Source organism: Strix aluco, chromosome 36, assembly GCF_031877795.1.
Source record: "Strix aluco isolate bStrAlu1 chromosome 36, bStrAlu1.hap1, whole genome shotgun sequence".
NCBI classification, from domain to species: domain Eukaryota; kingdom Metazoa; phylum Chordata; class Aves; order Strigiformes; family Strigidae; genus Strix; species Strix aluco.
The window spans coordinates 364476-382873 of NC_133966.1; the positions used below are offsets into that span (position 1 = coordinate 364476).

The 18398-nt window shown below is 48.7% G+C and overlaps 1 protein-coding gene across 1 annotated transcript; it reads left to right on the forward strand.

Annotated features, from left to right (window-relative positions):
- The first annotated feature begins 1182 nt into the window (after positions 1-1182).
- Positions 1183-2217, forward strand: LOC141917258 (olfactory receptor 14A16-like). The gene is made up of 2 exons (XM_074810362.1): positions 1183-2101; positions 2204-2217. Exons 1-2 carry the CDS (start codon positions 1183-1185, stop codon positions 2215-2217), a joined length of 933 nt encoding a protein of 310 aa, XP_074666463.1.
- The last annotated feature ends 16181 nt before the right edge of the window (positions 2218-18398 follow it).

The window sequence follows — 18398 nt, forward strand, 5'->3', positions numbered from 1 at the left end:
GTGCAGCCAGGGGTGCCCAGGGCTGTCCTTCAGAGCAGGGTCCCTGCAGCGCAGGGGCTGTGTGCTGGGGCAGGGACTCTGCCACCTGCCAGGGTCAGCACTCAGCCTGCCCGGGGAGCTCCCCACGATGCTGTGGGGAGAAGCTGTGGTGGGAAGGAGAGACCCCCAGCAGGGCAGGGTCCTTCTGATGTGTTGCTGTGTGAGTCAGGGCTTTTCACAGCTCCAGATCATCCCCAGGACATTGGCAGAGGCAGCTTTTCAAGAGGATGACCAAGACAGGGGCTACCTTAAAGATTTTGACATTTCCAACGTGTGTGATCTCAGCTTGCTTCTAAGGGAAAGGGAAAGATGCTCAGAAGTTTGAATTAATCACTGAGACTCCTTACTCATTTCATTGAGGGATCAACACATCTGCCAGAAGCCTCATATATTGCCTTCACTCATTCCTCTACCTTCAGAAAGCACCAGCACCACCTCTGCTTGCAGCATCAGTGCTTATCTGACCTAGTCCTTAGGACCTGATAATAGGGAGATGCCCCTGATCAGGGCCCTGGTGACTGGAGGGGTCTGCAGGGCAGAGTTTAGCACACAGTGATTAGGATGGGGCTGTGAGCACTGACAGGGAGGAGAGTTTGAGAGAAACAGCTCCTGACAGGAACAACTGCAGGCATCAGAGAGCCAGGCCACCCTTCTGAATCACTCTCTGCTCAGCTGCATGGGGAAATCAAGAGGAGTTTAGAGAAATTGACTTTGAAACTGGACTCTTCCAAGCTCACAAAAGTATTCTTTCTTCAAGTATGTTGTTAGTGAGATCATCCTCCAGCAGAGAGAGGTGTAATAAGCATAGGGCACCTGTGTGGTGACCAGTAGGTCACTTGTGGGCAGACCAGCTCTCCTGACTCTGTACGAGGGCACAGGGAGCAATTTTGTTCCTCAGGGCTACCTATATTTAGGCTGAGAGCAGTGAGAGAGGTTTTGTCTTCTGCCCCTTCAAAGAAATTGCACCACACAGCAGAACAAACTGAACTCATAAAAATGAGTTGAATAAAATTCCCTCAAAGAAAAAGAAGTAATTTTGAGGATATTTTGGGGGAAATAGCATCACACTGACTCAAAGAAATCTGCCCGCACTTTTCAATGTCTTCATCTCTTTCAACAGTTCCTGACGACCAGAGTGAACATATGTCCAACAGCAGCTCCATCACTGAGTTCCACCTTTTGGCATTCGCAGACAGACGGGAGCTGCAGCTCTTGCACTTCTGGCTCTTCCTGGGCATCTACCTGGCTGCCCTCCTGGGCAACGGCCTCATCATCACCGCCATCGCCTGTGACCACCACCTGCACACCCCTATGTACTACTTCCTCCTCAGCCTCTCCCTCCTTGACCTGGGCTCCATCTCCACCACTCTCCCCAAAGCCATGGACAATTCCTTCTGGGACACCAGGGACATCTCCTACTATGGATGTGCTGCCCAGGTCTTTTTTTTCTATTTCTGTGCTTCAGCAGAATTTTATCTCCTCACCATCATGTCCTACGACCGCTATGTTGCCATCTGCAAACCCCTGCACTACAGGACCCTCCTGAGTAGCAGAGATTGTCTCCACATGGCATCAGCTGCCTGGGGCAGCGGGTTGCTCTTTGCTGTGCTGCACACGGCCAACACATTTTCCATATCTCTCTGCCAAGGCAATATTCTGGACCAGTTCTTCTGTGAAATCCCACAGATCTTCAAGCTCTCCTGCTCAGACACAGACTACCTCAGGGAAGTTGGACTTACCGTGGTTGGTGCCTGTTTATTCTTTCTGTGTTTTAGTTTAATTGTGCTTTCCTATGTGCAGATCTTCAGGGCCGTGCTGAGGATCCCCTCTGAGCAGGGACGGCACAAAGCCTTTTCCACATGCCTCCCTCACCTGGCCGTGGTCTCCCTGTTTCTATGTACTGGCACGTTTGCCCACCTGAAGCCTCCCTCTATCTCCTCCCCATCCCTGGACCTGGTGGTGTCATTTCTGTACTCAGTGGTGCCTCCAGCTGTGAACCCCCTCATCTACAGCATGAGGAACCAGGAACTGAAGGATGCTCTGAGGAAACTGCTAACTAAATGTTAGTTTAGAATCAATGAATTGCTCATCTTCTGCATAATAGTTATAATGTCACTCATTACAGGCCCAGCCTTTTGTCTGATTTTTCTGTTGTTTTTGGCAGTGTTTTACTTGTAATGATGTAGTCTTCTCCTTTCTAATTCACTGTGTACTTTTCTTTTCTGAGAGAGTGGCTGTGTAAATGAGGAGCTGTTCTCTCTGTGTGTTTAAACAAAAGAAAGGGCCTGCAGTAACTTTTTTTTCCTGAGTTCCTTCCTCTAAGACCTTTCTGGAGCTGCAGGGACAATTCCTGTGTGGGAAGGAAGAGAGTCCCAGCATGGCAGCCCTGCCAGGGAGCACTTGGTGTTCAAGAGATGTTTTCTTTTCACTTCCACACTCTCCTTCTCACCCCTTCAGTTTGGTGTAAGGCCTGAGTGCTCTGGCAGCTTGGTCACACCTGCTGCATAGCAGTTCTGTGACCGCAGGTGGGGACAGGCAATGGTGAAGTGCTAAGGCTTGGACAATAAGCCCAAGCCAGAGTTGACCTATAGATAAATCCTGTATGTTTTATAACTGACAAGCATTGTATCAATAGGTATTGTACTAAAATTATAACAAACCACCTGTCCGGATGTAAAAGGTGGGAATATTGAAACCTGAACAATAGGTCTTGAACCGAAATTGCTAACTCCGTATGTAGTCATTAGTGAGATATGTCTAGAAAATGTAACTTAAACATCATAAAACGTATCCTTCTTTGTGTGTGTAAACAAGATAACAAGGCCACAATAACAGGGCCACAGAGACAATTGTCTGGCCCTGTGACCTGGTGTGTGACCTTACTCATAAATCACCTGGATAAGCTGGGAAAACTCCCTTAGTTTTTTCCCTGAGCCCTGGCCAGGCTCTGGGAAAATCTAACGTGAGACTGACTTCAGATATTTCCGCTTAAAACAAAAGGTGCCAGCTATTCTGGCTTACTGATTTCAGGTATATAAGGCTGGGCCCGCTCACAGCGACTTTGGAAGCCTCACCTATGGGTGGACGCACCGTGTAGGATTTCCCACTTGCAGGGAAAGGTTCTCCAAATCCTCGCTGTAACTGGGGCTGCCCAGCGACTACGGATCTGGATGATGGTAAAGTATGCAAGTGGTGATGGATCTTTCCTAATCACTATTCTCTCTCTCAGGTAGTAATGATTTGATGCATTACCCTGTATTTTCCTATTTGTTTGAGTGCACTATTCTGTCTTTTCTTACTGTATGTTTTCTGTGTTATTCTGTTATATTATTTAGTTATTTCTAGTAGAATACGCCTGCTCTTTTCACTCTGGTGTCTGAGTTTAATTGATATCCCTGATCAGCAAAACAAATGGGCACTTCTGTGACAGAGCTGACCTCTGTAAGAACAGTTCCATCATGAAAGACGATCTCCTCAGGGCAGTGCCTGAAGGCTGAGGTCTTCTTCCAAACCTGATGTCAAGAAGATGCCCATGAAAGTGGCCTGCAGATGAAAACACCAGTGAACAGCTGAACAGTGTGATTTGCAGGGTGGGAGCATGCAGCAGTGTCCTTGCACAGCGAGGTCTCTTTGGAAAGACTTGAAGGACCAGGGTCTGGTCTGTGCCCGTGTTCACTGGACACAGTGGGAAAGCTACCTGTGCTGGTTTGACTGGGATAGAGTTAATTTTCTTCCTAGTAACTGGTATGGGGCTGTGGTTTGGATTTGTGCTGAAAACAGTGTTGATAACGAAGGGTTGTTTTCAATATTGCTGAGCAGGGCTTACACAGAGTCAAGGCCTGTTCTGCTCCTCACCCCACCCCACCAGTGAGCAGGCTGGGGGTGCACAAAGAGCTGGGAGGGGACACAGCCAGGACAGCTGACCCCAGCTGACCCAAGGGATTTTCCAGCCCATATGACGTCATGCTCATCAGTATAAAGCTGGGGGAAGAAGGATGAACGTGGGGATATTCAGAGTTATGATGTTTGTCTTCCCAAATCACCATTACACTTGATGGAGCCTTGATGTTCTGGAGATGGCTGAAGCCCTGCCTGCCGATGGGAAGTGGGAATGAATTCCTGTATTGTTTGGTTACGTGCGTGGCTTTTACTTTACCTATTAAACTGCTCTATGGAACCCTCCTGGGCAGCAGAGCTGTCCACATGTCCACATGGCAGCAGCTGCCTGTGGCAGTGAGTTTCTCTGGGCTGTGCTGCACTCGGCCAGCTCATTTTCACTATCATCCTGCTAAGAGAACACCCTGGATCAGTTCTTCTGTGAAATCCCCCGGATCCTCAAGCTCTCCTGCTCACACTCCTACCTCAGGGAAGTTGAGCTTCTTGTGGTTAGTGCCTGTTTGGTTTTTGGATGTTCTGCTTTCATTGTGGTGTCCTATGTGCAGATCTTCAGGGAAATTCTGAGGATCCCCTCTGATCAGGGATGGCACAAAGCTTTTTCCACGTGTCTCCCTCACCTGGCTGTGGTCTCCCTGTTTCTAAATAGTGGCATGTTTTCCTACATGAACCCCCGCTCCATCTCCTCCCCACTGCTCGTCCTGGTGCTGTCATTTCTGTACTTGGTGGTGCCTCCACCTCTGAATCCCTCATCTACAGCATGAGGAACAAGGAGATCAAAGATTTCCTGAGGAAACTATATGAATAAACATTATTCCAGCATTAATAAGGTGCCTGCCATTTTCATATACCTCCCAGGAATTCAGTAAAATCCCAGCTTGTCTTGGTACTTCTGTTCCTCTATTTTACATTTGTTTGTTACACTTGTGATAATATGAATTGTAATTATATATTATCCATACAACTTCTTCTTAGTCTTAGCACTTTTTTTTTTTTTTTTTTTTCTGTATGGTAAGCGTTATGTACAGGAGGAACCAGGCTCTTTGCACAGTTAAAGAAGCCAGAATGTAATAATTTGCCTCTACTCTCATCTCTTAGATCTCCTCTGAAGCTGGGGACCAGCCCCAGTAGGCAGAAAGGATTCAGGAGCCAAGGGCCCAGCTGCCCCATGGAGGAGCAGCCCCAGTGCCACTCAGGGCTGCCCCTCGCTGCCTTGGTGGGTATTGCCTCTCTGCTGAGTGTGAGCTGGGGCTGCTGCTTCCCTTCAGCCATGGCCAAGGACAGCAGCAGGATATGGCCTTTTCAGTGTTGGGCTCTCCTCCCTTCCACAGAGTCCTGCTGTGCCCTTGCATTTGTGTCACCCCCAAGCTCTTGTGTAGCTTTTGACAGTCCTGTTCTGTCCATAGTGGCACCCCTGTGGCTGCAGGCAGGAGCAGGCCATGTGAGCCACAGTGTCAGAGCTGGCCTCCATGTCAGCACCACCATAACAATAGGGGCTCAGCAAATGTCACAGTGAAGCCACTTCCATCATCTTTGAAAGGCCATGGAGCTAGGGGGCAGTCCCTGATGACTGGCAGCACCCAAACATTGCATGTACCTTTCAAAAAGTTCCAATGGATGAGCAGGGGAGTGCAGGACTGTGCTCCAGTGCATGTCCACTCATACCATAATTCTCTGATATCTGAAAAAGAAGGTGACTGGATTTACCCAGGAGAGATTGGGCCTGGTCATCTTCTTTGCTTTCCATGAGGAAAGGACAGGACTGCTAGGTAGAAGGAGAACAGGGGTTATATTTTATCTGCAGGTCAGTAAAATTTTCAGTATTGTCCCACAGAATATTCTTGGGCCCAAGATAGGATATTATGGTGTTTATGGATTAGTAAATAGGTAGGTAAAACCAGCTGGGCAGGCAGGCTCAGAAGGACATGGCCAGTGCATGTTACTCTGCCTGGAGACCTGTAGAGAGTAAGGTACTCCAGGGGTCTATCCTGTAACATGATGTGTTTAACATGATTTTAATGAGCCAGAAGAGATGAGAGAGTTCTTTTTCATGAGATTTGTAGATGACACCATATTTAGGAGAACAGACACCACTGGAGCTCAGGGCTTCCACACAAAGGACAGAGATAGACCAGAGGGTTGGGCAAAAAGGAACCTCATGATATACAATCATGACAAATCCAAAATCCTTCCCTTGAGGTGCACTAATCCCATGCAGTGACAGAGGGCAGGGGCTGTGTGGCTGCATAGTAACTCTGCAGGAAAGACTGATGGTCCTTGGACTTCGTTAGGAAAAACATGAGCCATCAGCAATGAAAGCCAAAAGCATTCTGGGCTGTATGAACAGGAGCACAGACAGTGGAAGCAATTATCCCCTTCTGCTCAGCACTTCTTACACCACATCCAGATTATTTCCTTGGTTTATGATCCCCCACAATTACAGAGCTAAATGCTAAACTGCAGAAAGTTCAGCGGAGGCCCATGAAGGTGGTCAGGGCTGGAGCACATGTGTTGCGAGAAGAAGCTTAGAGAGATGGGCTTGTTCATTCTGACGACTGAGTCAGGCTCATGTCTGTCATACAAGAAAAAGGACAAGAGGCAATGGGCTGAAACAAGAGAGGGTCAGACTGGATACAGGGAGAAACTTTTCCAACATGAGAATAGTCAAGTGCTGGAAGCTGTTTCCCAGGGAGTGTGCGTCGGATCTGTGCCAGAAAGTGATCAAGACATGTTTGGATAAAGCCCTGTGTAATCTGGTCTGGCTCTGATTTGAGCAGGAGGTAGGTCAAGACACCTCCCAAGGTCCCTTCCAGCCTGAATGATGCTTTCCTTTGGGTTTTCAAATTAGGGAGAGCTCTCAGGTTCTCCTTGACCACAGAAGTTATTCACATCAGGTGCCCCAAGGCTGCTTCACAGATGCCCCCAGACAGCCCTGACCACATCCTTTACTTCTCTTTTCATTCCTAGAAAACACAATTTCTTCTTTTTTCTTATCTTAATATCCTCCAAAAAAACAGCTTCCCCATTGGCCATTTCTTACACTCTTTTGGCATTTCTGGGACAGTTGCTGTAGTAATTTTCCACCTTGGATAGCAACTCCATTAAGCACATCTTTCTCTTCTGTTACTTGTGGTGTCCTGCAATTCCTCATAGTCTTATCTGGTTTGAGGAACTGTCCAACAAACCTGAAATGCTGATGCGGTGGAGTTTCAGTCCAGAGGGACCTTGACATACTTGGGGGTTTGACCAACAGAAACCTCCTGCAGTTGTACAGGCAAAGGGGGCAAGGTCTGCACTGGGGCAGAATAAACCTGGGGCACTGGGAGAGGCTGTGACCCGACCAGCTGAGGACCACCCTGAGGAGAAGGGCGTGGCAGTTCTGATGGATACCATATGAGCCAGGGGGTTTCCCATTTTGAAAGGAGGATGGGGAAACCAGAGAAAGTCCAGAGGAAGTCTGTCATGATGGGGTTAGGGGCCTAAAGCACATGAGCTATGTGGAGAGGCTGAGGCAACTTGGGCCGCTTTCTGCTGAAGGGGAGGCACGGGTCAGTCTGAAAGCAGGTGACACCTCCCTGGAGAGGTGATGGTGGTGGCCAATGCTCCTGCAGTGGCAGATGGTGCAGCAGAGGCAACAGCCACAAGCATCCTCCAGGGAGCTTCACACTGGGCATTAGGAAATACTGACTAGGTGGGTGCTGCCCTGCAGCAGGTCACCCAGACACTCCCTGTGATCTCCATCTTTGGAGGTTGTCAGGTCCCCAAAATGTCACCCAACCTGACCCTGGGATTGATGACACCCGAACTTTTGGTGGGAGGCTGGACCAGAGGATCCCCCACCAACCCCTTTCCCAACAACCCTTCCATGGGCCTGTGCCTTGCAGTGTGCCCCAGGAGAAGAGATTCAGCTAGAGGTGAGGGTTTCTACAGCAGAGGCTCATGGGACGACTGAGGGTGGCATTGTCCTGTGCTCAGTAGTTCTTTGATTCTTCTTTATTTTTCCTCACCAGTCTCCTTACCCATGTGGTGCTTGAGGTTGTGGAGAACCAAACCCAACTTTTGGACTAGGTTACTTCCATTTTACATGCTGAAATGCAGGGCAGAACGAGGGAGCTCCCAGCTTCCAGGCTCTCTGCTGCCCAGTTAGGACCTCAGAGACTGGAAATGTAGGGAACAGTGTTGTGTCAGTGCACTCCAGGGGTAAGGAGCAGTGGGTACTAGTCACACCACCACATGAAAAATTTACTTTCCTTTGTGCCTTTTTAGAATCCGGGATCCCTACCTAGGTCTCCTTTGGGTAAAAATGAAGCAACTACCGCATTCCACCCCTCCACTTCTTACTGAAACCAGGGAGAAAATACATGGAGCAGACAAGATTTTAGGGCAATTCTGACTAAGAGGTGTAATCTTTAAATGATAACAAAGAGAGAACAGTGAGAGAAAAAACACTGTTCTAAGAACTTCATGCCAGAGGCTAACTTCTGAAAACTGATACCTACTCTGCTGAGTGAGAATAGCTGTTGGAAAGGAAATGAAGGAGCTTTAGTTCATCATCATGAAGAATGAGGAATTCCCTTACAGCACTCTCCTTCTGTTATTAGTAACACTAATTCCAAAAAAACCTTGAGAATATTTTTCCCTCCTCTCCAAAGCTCAGCACGCTCAGACCTTGAAAGGACTACTTCAAATCTCTGCAACCTAATCTCTCCCACTGCTTCTCATCCTTTTTCCCCAAGACATTTCTCCCCATCACTTCAGCTCACTGCCAAGTCTCTTATTTATCTGGGTGAAGTCAGGGGACTCCCCTCCCTCGCACAGTCTTCCATATAAAGATCTTTACATGATGATCCCACTTGTCTCACCTCATGTTATGTGTGGCTCCATTCTCCTTCTGCAGAGCTCCATTGGATGGGCCTGTTTCTACTTTTTAATGCTTATTGACTTTCTGTACTTTTTTTGCATACCAAATATGGTCTGAAGCAACACATTTATCCCCTCACAGCTTCACCCATTTCCAACTTCAGGCACAGATGGTGTTCCTCTTGCAACAGACATTGTACAGATATTATGGAAACCCACCTCAGTGCTGCATGTTCTTTGGGGTTAAAACAAGCAAAAAACCCCAGAAAAACAAGCATACATGCTAGGCTAGTCCTTTGGAGAGAGATCTTCCAAGTGGCAAAGCAGATTGAATACATCAATATTGAGAGCCAAGTTCAGATTTCCAGCAAGGGAAAATGCTCCATTTCAGTAATTAAACTCTTTTGCCCGTTCTGCCTGGACATCCATAACAGTTGTGTCACACCATAGGCATTGTCAGAGGGAAGACAGAAGTGGTGTGAATTGAAATCTTTTTGGCTCAAATGGAAGCTCAAAACCTGAGCTGGCAGGATGACATTGGCTGCAGTCAAATATTGGTTACGTGAGATGACTGTGAGTTCAGACCTACTTGGCAGAGTTTCTCACACAGCTTCCTGAGGAGTGTAGGGTGTCAGGGAGAGGAGGGAAAGCTTCAGTCTCCCAGGTCCCAGGAAAGTGCCCAACTGATCCTCCCCTTGGCCTCTGGCATCCCGTTGCTTGAGATGCAAACTTGGTGGGGTTTTAGTCAAGAATCCTTAAAAAAGACTTCAGGTGTTTGTATGGTTTTCCTAAGATTACCAGTAGTGACAAAAAAGCATTAATGTCCCAAAATAAACATATCTGCAGGGTAGCCATCTGCATCTGTGGTAGCCTCTCTGGGCGATGTCAGCTCAATCAGTATTTGAAATACACGGTGTGCTACCCCATCATCAAGGACAAACCTGAAGAAGTTCAGATGAAGGGTGGCCTTGAAAAAGTCACCCTTTCTGTCCCTATGTGGCGTGGACACTGCTGATTTCCCTCCCCAGATGGTGGCAGAGGCTGGATCCCCTTCTCAGGACAGACTCCTTGCCAGGAAGCCACAGGCATGGGGTTGGCTCACCTGGTTCTTACTGGCACTTCACTCAGCATCCATTGTGATGTAGGTGGTGCTTTCCTGTGACTACTCTCTCCACACAGATGAGCGTAAGAAGTCAAATGTTTTGTAAGAGATGGTCATAAAAGCCCTGTTACGGCCAAGTAGTCTCACCATGAGCTCTGGAGGCAGCAATGAAGATCATAAAAAGCATCAGGAAGATCCAGGAAGATTGAAGCATCTTCTGTACACTTAGTTGCCCTGAGCAGCAGCGATTGGCCATATGTAGGTGTGGGAGAGTGGTTCAGGGGGATGTCAGTGAGAAACAATGAGATGTCTGATGGTTTTAGAAAATCCTTGCAACCATGTCAGATCCCAGGAATGGAAAGCAGTGAATGTCTGCAGGTGAAAGAGGAGGAGGATTGTCCTAGAAATATGGTAGGTAGGAAGGAAGGCCACTCCTGTGCAAATCTGGGATGGTGCAGACGTTTCCACCTTGTGTGCATGCCTCAGCCTGGCAGAGGGGGGATGCCCGCTGCTGGGGTGACTGTGTGTAAGAGTCGGTCAGAAGATCAGTATTGTCTCAACATTGTCATCGGGGACATGGACAGTTTGGTACCCAAAAACGGCCTGTTTGGAGCACAGTTGCCGACCCCTGGAGTGGAATGTGGTGCAAAGGCTCCTGAATGCAGAACTGTGTGGCACAGCCAGTGCAGTGCTGTTCTCCTGAGCACTCACCCGTGTGGTGCAGGCAGTGCAGTGCTGTTCTCCTGAGCACTGACCTGTGTGGTGCAGGCAGTGCAGTGCTGTTCTTTGGTGCCTGAGCCGTGCAGTACAAAGAGTGCTGTGCTATTGTTCGGTACCTGGGCCCAGCCGGAGCTGTTAGAGATAATCGCATAGCCACTGTCAAAAAAGATGGATCGCGACTGTTACCATAATATCGATGAAGAAATCATGAACCTTAGATGCACTTTGCTTCATTATAATACCAAAACACACCTCCTGGTTGAAGGTTACCCGCCTCCAAGACTGACCACACCTCGGACACTCCCCCCTGCGCACGCGCGATGGCCTCGCTTGAGAAGGGCGGAGAGATGATAATTGAATTCTGAGAAGGGCAGAGACCCCTGAGGCAGAGGTGGAGCAAGGTGTGTTACTAAGCATAAAAGATGACTTCTGGACAACGAAAATGGGAAGCTTCCCCACCAAGGACCACGACGATTGACGACGCAGCATCAGCTGGACCCGGGACCGTTAGGACATCGTGAGATCAGCGGTGGTAGCTATAACCTCTCTCCCTCCTCTCTTTAAACTTCACTTTACTTTTCTCCTTCCTTTCACCCATCTCTAACTATCGTGTGCCGCTCCACAGGCAACACAATAAAGTTCCACTGTTTGATTACTGCTATCCCCTTGGGTGTTGGTCACCTTAATTTTGCACTTTCGAGATCGTTGCAAAAAAACCATCACGAGTCCGCTGAGTGGACCGTGACACTGTGCTCAGTCATCTGCATGAGCTGACCTTGCTCTTCTCCTCTCCTTCACTCCCCACCCTTGGACTGACCTCAGGAAACCTCCATAAGCCTGGAGGATGCACAAGCCCATTAAAGTCCCATCACTGCAGGGGAAGAGGAAGGGTTTGTGAGAGACATGGGCATGCAGGAAGAGAGCAGCGTGTGCACAGCAGTGAGTGTGTTAAAGGCAGGGAAAGATCTGAAATAGCAGGGATGTCATGCTGAAATGACATAGGTTTAATTTTTATTCTGAAACAGCAGAAGAAGGAGGATGTGCACTTCAGTGCTGGGATGAAGAGCTGTAAATAGAGGATTGTAACATGTCTGGGGCTTGGAAATCTTGGGTGAGAAATAAGAATTAGCAAGGCTTTGAAAGTCACCAGATGGGTTGGGGGGAACTCATTGGCCTTAACAAATGTGCAGAAATCACCGCTTTGGGTTGGAAGTAAGGAAGTAGGCCCAGGCATAGGACAGGGTAGCTGTGGTGGGGATGGCCATGGGCGTTGGTGGGGCTTTGGTACCCCAACAGAACTGAGACTCTTGTCCTCTGGGCTCTGGCTTCTGTCTCTTCCACTGAGCCCCATGAGAGGACACCAGGTCCTTACAGCTCCAGCACCTCACTGCCTCCTTATCCACCCTCCATAGAGCCTGGGAGGTGTCCTACTGCTGACCTGCACATGACATCATGCACTCCCACATCACGTTGTCCCCAAGAAAAGCTTTGAGCAATCCAAGAAGGAAAGGAGCCCCATCTCATAGGGATGGGCATCAGGGCTTGGCCATCCTGCTTGGTGAAACAAATCAAGGGCTTTCACAGTGGCCTCCACATTTAAACGTCTTTCTGTACCAAGTGCTGCTGACTTCCTGCTTCACCAGCCCCCAGGGACAGGAACCTTGCGTGCTCATTCCCTCCATGGTCTCTTCAGTGACGGACTTCAGCAGGGCCTGAGAACACCCTCAGAAACCTGGACGTTTGCTTCTGACTTACACTTCTCTAACAACTTGTTTGTCTTTGAGGATCTGCAGTTCAGGAACTCTATGGAGCAAACCCTATGGAGCAAAGCCTGACCATAATTTTCTTTTAGTTTTCAATTCTTATGTGGTTTATGTGGTTTGTTAGAGGCTTTCAGGAGTTGAGTCAAAGTGAAAAGGTGTCAAAGCCAAAAGACCAGGTAAATAAAATGCTTGATTTTGAATAGCCAGTTCTGCATAAATCCCAAGGTATTTGGGTTGCAGGAATGTCTTCAAGTAGGGTCTTCACCATCTAGACACATGTGGATGGACCTGTAATACCACCCCTAGCAGGAGACATCCTCATTTCCTAGGCTGAGGCATGCAGTCAAGATGCAAATGTCTGCAGTGCCCACCTGTGACAGACCTCCAGGCAGAGTGTGACTCATTCTGCATGACCCTCTAAGACTGCATCCACTAACCTTCCCTGCAGCTTTCAAGACTATGGGAACTTCCATGTGGTCCCTACATCCATGGGCAAGATTTCTAAATTACCCCTTTGCAGTTTCCCCTGCTTCCATCTCCCACGTGCTGCTTTTCTGTCCTCATCAGTTCAGACAAGCAGCCTCACGAGTTGGTTGTTTCTTTTTCAGGGCATTTGGAGAGATCCTTCTTGTCCTCAGAGGAGTCTTTCCTGTCAGGTCTATCAGATTTCCTGAACTACTTCTCCCTTCAGAGCTGCTTCCCATAGCACCACTCAGATCATCTCCCAGGTACATCACAGACTCCTCTTCTGGAGTCCACTGGCCTGTGCTCTGCTGCTGGCCTTCCTCACTGCCTTTTGGTGCCTGGGACCTCACTATTTCATAGTCACAACAGTCGAGGCCACCCTCGATGTGTGCCACCACAGATTATCATAGTCCTGACTAGCTCTTCTCTGTTGGTCAGGACCAGGTCCAGGTGAGCATCGCGCTTGTTGGCCCACCTGGCAGCTCTGCTAAGAAGTCGTCCCAAGAGCTCCCAGGCTGTGGGCATTGTGTTGATTTGCCTGGCTAGTGAATGCCAGGGCACTTGCAGTCCCCCACAGGAACCTGCTCATTAACCTGGAGACTTCCTTGGGTTGCTGACAGAAGGCTTTTTCTGCCCACTGTCCATGATCAAGTAGTTTATACGTGCCAAGACAATGTCACCCTTACTGATTTCTCCTCTCATCCTCACTCACACAAGCTAACTCAACATCTTGTCCATCTCATAGAGGAGCTCCATATAGCTGAGCTGCTCCTTCACACACGGGACATGCCCAAATCCTCATCCTCCCTGCCACTCCCTCCAGCAGAGCCTGTATCCTTCCACTGCAGGAAGCAATGGAAACTCAGCAAGCTGTCCCACCACATCTCATTTAATACAAAAATGTCACAGTGCAGTGACAAGCCATGGGGCTCCTCCTGCCAGTGCACATTTGGGCTGCAGCATCTCAGTTGTGGCACTGTAGTCACAGACTTCTCCCAGGGAAACCTGTGCACTGATCCTGACCAGAAGACCATTGTCCATCAAGCAGTTAGTGCTGCAGTGTGCTGCATAAATCCCTTGGCCTCAGGACACCCTCAGCAGCGTATGGTCACACAAAAGTCTGCAGGCAGGTCGCACTCTGTACTGGCCAGTACACCTCCTGCATGGCCTTGCCTGTATCTCACAGTGCAGCAACAAGTTCTCATGAGATCATCAGTTCTGTTTGACTGTAGAGGTGATAAATAAAGTTGTTTCCTTGTATGAAAATCCTATAGTAGCTTGAATGGCCAAAACAGGGGAATCTTTACTATGCATGGGATAATTCTGTATTTGGGTTGAAGGACCGTTCCCACCATCTAAGGGGACATAAGATTGCCTCCATGCTACTCCCCTTATAGTGCTAGACCTAATGACAGCATTGTGAAAGATACGTCACAGAGTCTGAGTGCTTTTCTTACTGAGATCATAACAGACCAGCACCTCCTGGGGAAAAACACTCTCTCATCACCCTTGGATGCAGCCCCACTGCTTCCATGGACTGGTAAAGGTGCAGTTTGCTCAAGTAACCCTGCCTTGATCCCCATCCACTGCTGGTTGTTCTCCTCCAGAGTTCTGCCAAAAAACTCTGAGGCCTGGGACACCTTCTTAGTGATAACTGAGGCTGAGAGGACATAGAGTATCTCTGATCTAACTACACCTACTCTTACTAAATTCAGCAGTGGTCCTACATTATCTCTTTTTCCTCTTTAACTGTTCCTGAAGTACCAAAAGCTCATCTTGGTGCCCTTGAATTCCTTTTTGAGGTTCAATTTAGTTTTGATATGGACCATTGCTGGGCCTGGAGGATGCTGTCCTTGAAGACAAGATGTATCCAGGTACACTGTGAAAAGTACTGGTCTTTTCATTGCTTTTATCATCAAGTGAGTGAGTAAACACCATTGTGTGACGTGCTTCATGTCCATGCAATGTCTGCAGCTATTGCATAGGCCAGGGACAGACCTTGATGCTCTGGTGACAGGTGATGACTGATGCCTCAGACTGATGGCATCAGTCAGTGGCATATGAGCACTAAATCGCATTCCCCATGGTGCCGTCTGTGACATCTGACACACCCACCCTGAATTGGAACTGTTTTCCTATAGGTCCTGTGCTGTCCCTGCTAGCCCTGGCACCTCATGTAGTTACTTGGGCCTGGATTTGAACGTTAAGTTGAGAACCTGCCCTGAATTCTGTTGGACAATGTGAGGATGAACACAGTAAAAATGCCATTATTGTCTCGCTATGGTACATTACTGCAATCCTTCATATGAATACCTCTAAAATCTGCCATGATCATAAAGAGTAGGAAAAGGTTCTTTTGGCCTGTATTCGGGCATCAGCTGGCATTTCACTTGGCCAGAGAAATTTCACACCAGGCTCATACATGATCCCAAAGATCTTGCCCTGTCTCTATGAACTTTGGCATTAGAGCTTGCAGTTACCTGCGTGCACCTTGGATCGCCTCTGACAACTCAAATGTGGCCAGGATTTTGCACCTGAACACTTTACTCCTGCCTTCCACCTCCATTAATTTATGTGGGTGTTGAGAAAAGACACTCACATGAAGGTGCCTGTTTTGTGCACACTTGAAGAGATGCAAGAAGATTCCCACCTCCTGCAGGTGTGTGGAAGGCATGGGAGGGAGCTGACCCTCCTTCAAATATTAGGAGGAAGCAAGGGGGCTTGCTCAGAGAAAGGGGCCTGCACTGGAGGGGATGATATGGAGATTTCTGAAATCTCCCTCCCACATTTCTGTTTGAATTTCCTCTCGTACCGTGACTATATCCCTGCTGTCTGGAGTTTTTCCTCCTGGAAGGTGTTTCCCTGTGCCAGGTCTTTCCCTGTCAGCATAGACAGTCCCCATCCCAACTTCTGTGCATTCACCTTGGCCCTATAGAAACTTACCTGTTTGCAGGGCACTGGCTGGGTGCAACGCACAAGGATGATGTTCTATGTCGATTAGGCAAGTGGACCGACATGGAGAAAGGCATTCAAAACCTCAGGGAATTGCCTGTGTTTGACATGGTCTATGGTGATCTGAATGATGAGCGGTCACCAATGGATCTAGATCAGGCCCCTTGCACACAGTCGATGTGGCGGAAGTTCCTGCAAAATGGACCAGAGGCACATTCCAAAACATTAGCAGTAGTGTCCTGGTGGTGAGACACATCCTGGTGGATGAAGTGATTGGCCAGCTCTGGCAATATGAGGGAAATCTCCCTTCCTCCCAACATGGCTGGGTTTCAGCTGTAGAGGAACTGTCTCAGAGGCTCCAGAAAATGGAAGAGGACATGTCCTACATTCCACCTGCATGGGCCAATGTCCAGCAATTAGAAGCAGGCGCTTCCCCACCCAAGAGTCAGGCCACTGATGAACATCAACACAACCAGCAGGCAGACCAGGCTGCTAAGATCGAAGTGGCTCAGGTGGACTTGGACTGGCAATGCAAAGGTGAACTGTTCATAGGCCGGTGGGCCCATGAGACCTCGGGCCACCAAGGCAGAGATGCAACATACAGGTGGGCTCGAGATCGAGGGGTGGACCTCACCATTGACACCATCTCAGAGATCATCCACGGATGTGAGACGTGTGCTGCAATCAAACAAGCCCAGGAGGTGACGCCCCAGTGGAATGGAGAATGATGGATGAAATATAAATATGGAGAAGCCTGGCAGATCGACTACATCACACTGCCACAGAACCGCCAAGGCAAGCGCCACGTGCTCACAATAGTGGAAGCAACCACTGGATGGCTCGAAACTTATCCAGTGTCCCACGCCACCACCCAGAACACCATCCTGGGCCTTGAAGACTGAGTCATGTGATAACACGGCACCCCAGAGGGGATTGAGTCAGACAATGGGACTCACTTCCGAAATAACCTCAGAGATGCCTGGGCAGAAGAACACGGCATCGAGTGGGTCTACCACATCCCCTACCACGCACCAGCCTCTGGGAAGATCGAGCACTACAATGGACTGTTAAAAACTACATTGAGAGCAATGGGGGGTGGAACCTTCAAACACTGGGACACACATCTGACAAAGGCCACTTGGTTAGTCAACACAAGAGGGTTGCCAATCAAACCGGCCCGGCTCAGTCAAAACTTTGATGTGTCGTAGACGGGGATAAAGTCCCTGTGGTGCGCATGAGGGATCTGCTGGGAAAAATGGTCTGGGTTAGTCCTGTGCCAGGCAAAGGCAAACCCATCCATGGGATTGCTTTTGCTCAAGGACCTGGGTGCACCTGGTGGGTGATGCAGAAGGATGGAGAGGTCCGATGTGTACCACAAGGGGACTTGAGTTTGGGTGAAAACACACTGTGAATTATACTGTGCTTTCATTAATTTTTCTTTGTTATTGCTAATTACTAAATGGCAGCTGGATGTGATGCAGATGGTATAGAATAAAGGGGTGGATTATGTCCTGGTTTAGCTAGGATAAGGTTAAGTTTCCCCAGCAGTAGGGGGGAAACCTCTAGCCGGGTTAATCATATACCATGCTGATGTCACGTCCCGGCGCCCCAAGCGTGGGAGAATTGGTGCGTGTATTATGTGATCACTCTGCTCTCACTGCTGTATCGGTATATATCTTGCTCTGTTCACTGTTATTATTGTTATTGTTGTTTGTTTTGTTGCTGTTGCACTGCTGTATTAAACCTCTTCTTATCTCAGCCCCGGGGCTTTGTATTTCACTCCCTTTGTGGGGGAGGGGCAGCGGCTGCATGGTCTCAGACCCCAGCAGGGACTAAACCACCACAACTTGTTTCTCCACTTGTCTGTGTTGCTGTTGTTATTTCGTTCTTGCTGTCAGTCTCTCTGGGGATGGGAGTTTCAGCTGCAGAGTCACACACTGATCTTGTGGGCCCTTTCACGCAGCTGTGACCATGGCAACAAGTGTCCCAGCTTTCCTCTCACCTGTGGAGATCTGGTCAATACAATCTCTGGGGCTGGGCTATGAACTAACTCTTATTTACTGAGGCAGTACCATTAGGACACTTGGCTATCCCCTTGAGGTGTCCTTCCAAGCTGTGAGCTGCCCTCAAGGATGCAAACCTATCTCAGAGCACCTCCGGTTTATCTCAAAGCCCCATAGAGAAATGCAGAGATACTGCAACTGAGGAAATGCTCTTGGGTTGGTGAAATGAGCCGTGTGTGTGTCCTGGGCTAGAAGTGGGATGCTGAGACCTTGAGAAAGAGTGAGACATTGAGTGATCTGCAGTGGATCCCTCTGCTCTTAGCAGTGTCTGGTGTCTTTTCAGAGATACACGGGAGGTCAATTGTCCTCCACCTCAGGAAGGTGCAAGCACAAGGCAGCTGGGAACAGGCTCAACCAGCTCCCTTCACTCTTACAAAGCCACAGGGATCCTGTTGCTTCTCCAGTCTCACAGCCATTCTCTCTGAGTGCAGCAGGATTTCTCGGGATTTCTGGTTTCAGAGAGCACTCAAACGGCATGATGGGGGATGTCAGAAAACACAATTGCCTAAAATCCTTTCTGCCACCCATAGCCGTAGATCT